This window comes from Mycteria americana, chromosome 2 (genome assembly GCF_035582795.1).
Source record: "Mycteria americana isolate JAX WOST 10 ecotype Jacksonville Zoo and Gardens chromosome 2, USCA_MyAme_1.0, whole genome shotgun sequence".
NCBI lineage: Eukaryota > Metazoa > Chordata > Aves > Ciconiiformes > Ciconiidae > Mycteria > Mycteria americana.
The window spans coordinates 51,831,594-51,837,593 of record NC_134366.1 but is presented as its reverse complement, the minus strand read 5'-3'; the positions used below and the strand labels follow the sequence as shown (position 1 = coordinate 51,837,593).

General features: G+C 41.9%; 1 protein-coding gene across 1 annotated transcript in view; it reads left to right on the top strand.

Moving 5' to 3' along the window:
- The first annotated feature begins 2,809 nt into the window (after positions 1-2,809).
- Positions 2,810-6,000, top strand: part of SUSD5 (sushi domain containing 5) — a 43,701-nt gene continuing 40,510 nt past the window's right edge. The window contains exon 1 of the mRNA XM_075495595.1: positions 2,810-2,903. Coding sequence (XP_075351710.1) covers positions 2,810-2,903 — 94 coding nt within the window. The remainder of the gene's footprint in view (positions 2,904-6,000) is intronic.

Sequence of the window (6,000 nt, the reverse complement as noted above, 5' to 3'; positions counted from 1 at the left end):
ACCGTTGGCACATTCACTACTCCAAGGAAGGCATGATCTACGAGTTGTGTAAAGCTGCACGTACAATTAATCTTTTGTATTGTGTCATAATACATTGTACATCAGACACTGTGTGTTACTGTAGTGCTATGAATGCCAGAGGTTCTGAGCAAAAGGTTATATCTGTTTCTGACCGTCTTAACTCCCAGATCTCATTTTGAGTTTTTGGTTCCAAGAAGCCCAAAAGCTAAAGGCAGGATTAATCTTGATTTCAATACAAAACAAAGCATACACCATTTCGGTACAAAACCTAATCTGCTCAGCTTTATGTAAATCTTCCAAAATACACTAGGAGCAGGGATTTTTGCTGATCGAAATATTAGATTGGAATGACAACTGTTTGGCAGTGAGGTACTTACCTTCCAGGAGTTAATAACTGGTAAGTGTCCTTACCTTTCCACACTTACAGACTTACTTTACAGTTGAGGTGGGATGACAAGAAGAATCCAGGTCATTCTACGAACTGTTCATGCCTTCAAAAAGGAACAGATCCTCTGGTCTGTTGTAATTCTTTAAAATCAGTAAGATGTTCTACTCAAGAATACAAGCTGAGATTTTCCAAGACAGGAGCCAGAGTGGCAACGTGCCTTTACATATATCAACACAAGGAAATGATCCAATTATAGCAAAACTAATCCAACAGACCTTTGGAATTGTAGATGGAAATCCGGAAGATACTGTCCCTTCCTCCAACTGCTTTGGCCAAACTCATGAGGACAGCAAAGGGCCAATAAAGTCATCAGCCCTAGGACAAGTGTCAAGGAAACCTGGAGCTATTGCTGTGGTCATGTCAAGTCTCTATTAATGGCTGTGTGTCTTGCTGTAATTACTTACTCAGTTTCATGGAATCCCTTTGCTGTCTCACTAAAAGTGTGTAGATTCAACATATTCTCTCATCTTTTTGTGTCCACTGATTTTTAAAATAGGGGTAGAACCATTGGTGTATTGGAGTGTTAAAACTGCATTTTATGCCATTAGCTATGTCACCAGTAAAAGAAACACGGATAATTCAAAGAATACTACATTTTTCTATTTTCTTTTCTGTCATGTTATATGTTAATTTCAGTTGTACAGAGCATACAGTTTCCATTGAAATGAAATGCAGTTACGTAGTTACATTACGCCAACCGTTCCACGTTGAGGATGGAGCGAGCAAGAAACTGCCCTTCCTTCTAATTCTGGAGGTGTTCCTTACAAGTTAGGCTGGCAAGGCAAGGTAAAGAAACCTTCTGCCATCTCTATTCTCTGGATAAACAGAAAATTCAGAGCTACCTGTCTGAAAGCTTTCAGTGTGTATATTCACATGTCATGCATGGGTATGAAGAAGGGGAAGAAGGCTACGATTCTTTAAAAGTCAATAGGATCAGAGCATTATCTGCCCAAATTCATCAAACATAGGTATTTTTAAAGCTTCCAGTATTATGGTGTTAGTTGCTTCCTTGAATATCATATACAGAAGTTCCTGAGCTTCGGTCATTTCAGTCAGACAGAAAACAACCTTGGGCAGGTTCATCATCATCAGAAGATGCCTGCAACTGCCTACCAGCACCTTGCCATGTAGGACACCGGGGCCTCTGGTGGTGGGGAGGTTTAGGTCCTTACTTCTGATCCTGGTGGCTCAGAGTTTCTAGCAGACTGAGCATTTTTTGCCCAGCTTCAAATTTCTAAGGGAAAAAATTTTAAGAAGCTGAAATAAAAGCAAAATAGGATGGGAATATGAAAACAACATTTCTGAGCCCTGCTCAGTTCCAACAGCAACACAAAACTATTCCGTTTATATATTTAGTGAAATAAATCCTGGCATCGCCACCAGTATGTTTCCTCTTATTGTGGGGCTTTCTTTTGAGTTGTGTTGGGACAAATATAGGAGGAATGAGAATAAGGGACAGATGTCAGTGCTGTAAGTGCTGGTGGGAGCTGGAAGCTCCCCTCATCAAACTGCTGTCAGAGTGTTCAAACCTGACCAGCACCAACCCATTAATCTGGACCAGGAGCGCTGATGGAGACCAGCTGACAGACTCCCCTTTTGACCTTCAGTTCCTCATGCCCATCCCAAACCCAGGATCTGAAATAGCAGGATTAACCCATACCAATCCCGACCTTCAGGGAGGCTCAGCCGCCAGGGTCCCGTGCCATTTGTCACCTTTCCTCAGCCCTTACCTGAAGACCATCGCTCTTGCTGCGGCAGCCCCCGACCTGCGACCCTCAGCAGTGTACTGCTGGCTGATTTCACGTTGCAGAGAGAAAGCACTCCCCACATCTGAACCCATCCCTCCGGAGATGCACAGCTAAGCCCACAAACTCACCACGTACCAGCGCCAGCTATCTAGCTGCCCTTCTCTCAGCCAGGGATTTCTTCTGCTCGTCGCTTGTCCTTTCCCCCCCTTTTCTCTCCCTCCTGGCTTTTACATTTCTTCCACTGTGATCCATTAGGTATTTACCGACAGGGTAATGTGACTTTTCACACCGGCTCTCTGCATGCACTGCCCTGCAGACTGGGCTGGATAAAGCCGCTCCCCAACCCCAGCTGGCTGGACATCTTCCCCCCACCTTCCCCTCCCCTTCACACTAGCCAAGCCAAGGATTCCTCTCTCCCTCCCTCTTTTTTTTCCACCCCTCCCGCCTTCAGTGCAAACCCAAGACGCAGGATCCTGCCGAGGGAAAGCACTCCTTGAAATCACTGCAGACCCTGCTGTGAAAGTGCAGAGGAGGAGAGAGAAAAAGCCTCGGCAGCCAACCTCCTGCGGCTGGGGGCTTTGCAAGCAGGGCAATGGCTTCAGGCTCTCAGAGATTCTCTCTCACCTTTCTCCAGGGCGTGGGATCTGTCTTCTTCATCCTTCAGATCATCTCTGTTCAGGCTGATGGTGAGTTCCCCATTCAGTTTGGGCTGGGTTGCTATGGCTGGAATGAGAGCTGTATGTTGAAATGTGTTATTGCAAAAAAAAAAACCCACTTTTTTTTTTTTTAATAAGAAACTTAAATACACGCCCCAGTTTGGGTTAGGAAATGTCTGATTCAGAGGTTTTTGAGACTCTACAAGTATCCTGGGGTTAAGCACAGAAAGGAAATAAGACCCCAGAAGGCTAAGATTATTTTATTACAACAAAACGACAGGATAGTGAACTTTTCCAGAGGAAATAAGAATAATAAAACAAAGCCAGAACACGAATAAGAAGACTCAGCTATATTTTAGGAGAGCTCTCCTTATAATTAAAAGTATCTTTTCCCCAAAGAACTTCCCTATCTGCCCACTTCAGGTGCCCCCCCAGTGTCAATTTATATGGGCAGGTACTCGAGGAAGGGAAGACAAGAAGTGAAAGGCTTTTCCTTATAACCTTTTCTGTTCGGTACCACACACGCTGAAGACGACTGCTCACCTTCCTGCACCTGAGTTTCATCCGCACTTCACTGCCGAGGGATTTGATCAGGACATGAATTTGGCTGAAGCACCAGCTACCGGTTACTCTGAAATGGGACTTTTTACTCGCTGATGATAATCCTGAATAGCTGCATCCCTTGAAAGTTTCCAGTAGCCTATTGCCCTTTTAATGGTTAAGCCTGTAGTAATGATGACCAACTTGCCTTAGCAAAAACACAATTTATTTTTGAAACAACTGTGTCTTTTCCTGGGAGAGCAATGCTGAATGGCCACATTTTTTCACTTTCGCAGCTGCGATAGATTTATGCCTGATCTCAGGATTTTTTTGTTCGGTACACTAATCCTTTACCATCGATGTTTGCTGCATTATTCCAGATCTTAAACATTATAGGGCAATAAAAACCTCTTCTTTTTGTTCTCAAGTATTTTTCCTCTTTAGCCTAAATTTATTTCAGCTGATGACAAAGTATGGCACAGGAAAGGGAGAAAATTTATCTTGCCTGTATGTTTCTACCACTTTGTATAAAATACCATTTATACAACAGAACCCTGTCTTGTAAATTTGAAGAAAATTACTTTTCATTAAGAATAAAGGAAAAGAAACATGTCAGGCAACTGCACTGCGTTGCAGTAGGCAAAACTGCGATTCTGATTTTAGGAAATACTCCTTCCCTAGCAAAATGCCTCTGAAATGAGGGAAAAAAAAAGCATACCCATGAAAGAGGGTTCTCCACAGAACTTAAGAAAAGGGGACAGGACAGGAATAATTAATTCCCCTTCTTCATCTGCTTCATCTGAAGAATTCCCTTATCTTTTCAAGAGTGCCTCCCAATTTGTATTATTTCTATAGAATTAATGGCATCTTGGTTCCTAAAAAGACATCCTCTAAAAGAGAAAGGGAAAAAAATGTTGGAGATCATTTTAGGGCAGAGTTTGTGACAGATTTTAATTGTCATTCACCAGTTTGTCATATTTACACACATGGTAAAGCAATTATAAGAATTAAAGGGTAGAATATCTGAAGTACATTACAGTTGTAGAGCATTATTATAATATTCTAGTTTCCATTTTTATTTAGCTTCTAAATATCATTGTGAAAAATGCGCAAGTCCTCTATTAACATGCTCTTCAGTGTGTTCTCCTAATATTAATATTCAAGCAAACAACTGTAACACTGTCCTATAAACCATCTGGCTTATTATACATTGATACAGAAGAAAACACTGTATGTGAACTTTAAAATTTACCACTACATGTAGGCTTACGTATTTAAGAAGATCTGAGAGTACGAAACAGAATTAATACTTTCTTTTATAACAGATTCTGGCCTGATCCAGACAGGAAACGACCTTCTCATTTGTGTAAGTTGTAGGTGAAAATACAATTGTGCTACGCTCTAATACATGCAAATGTCACTTAAGTGCCAAAGGAGCATTCTGGGTGACACATACGTATGTGTGTATTTGTTATTTTTAACTGAAAGTAACTGCCTGTTTTGCAAACCGCGGAAGGGATTTTGAATTCACCTTGTAAAAACCCTGTGAAATTCAGACTGGCCCCTGTCACAGGCAAACCTCCGAAACTGGTTACAATATATTTCCCTAAGGAAGACTTTCGCTTTATTATCTCGCACACAAATAATGACAGAGAGCAGGCAATAAAACTGGAGACCATCGAGGTCTGGTGAAGGTGTAAAGCCTCGAAGCTTAGTTGATCTCTTTTGACTAGTATTTACCACAGCACATATTGCTGTAGTGTAAATAGCCTCCAGAAAGACCAAGGTAAATGCCGAAATAAAAGATAGCTTTGTTTCACTTTGCAGTTTTTTTACGATTGAAATGTGCTTACTCATAGCTGCTGAGGTCGGGGTCAGACGGACAGAAGGCTCCTCAAGGGCTTGTTCCTGCTCTGATGGTACCATGGTGTGCCACTACTGTTAGTGCAGTTACTGGAGAATAATATAGGTTATCGTGACAGGTCTCAATTATACCGGTGCAAATGCAGGCTTTTTAAAATTTCTTTGCATTTGCGCTGGAATAGGAGAACAAGGATGCGGCTTCATGCATCCTGCACAGGAGTCGCCTCTGCTTTTTTTCACTCCCTCTTTTGTCGTTTCATGGCTGCTAAAATATCCATACATGTGAACCATGGTGTTCTGCAGAGTACTTGATCTGAGACAGAGCACGTCAGGAGAGAATGACGGTGATTAATCTACCTTATCGAGACACTCCTGAATTGAAAAAATGTGCTAACTGCAAAACTTTACTAATTGTTCCAGAGTGGAGTTGGTCTGTTGGCTAAATTTGGGTTACAGGGAAGACCTATTGGTCAAGCCAGTCATCTGGTAGTGACCATGCATAGTGACTGCAGGGGTTGCAAGGGGAAGGATCCTGAATCCAGAAAGCTAGGCACAATGAGGGGAGGATCTGAGATACATACTTCTGACCTAGAACCAGATATGTCTGATGTCAAAGGTAGGAAAAAAACCTACTATACTCTTTCCTTTGGCTTGCTTTGCACCTTTTTTATAAAGAAAAAAAAGTATGCTTTTTCTCTTCTGCTTTCTGCATTTGAGTAGCAGG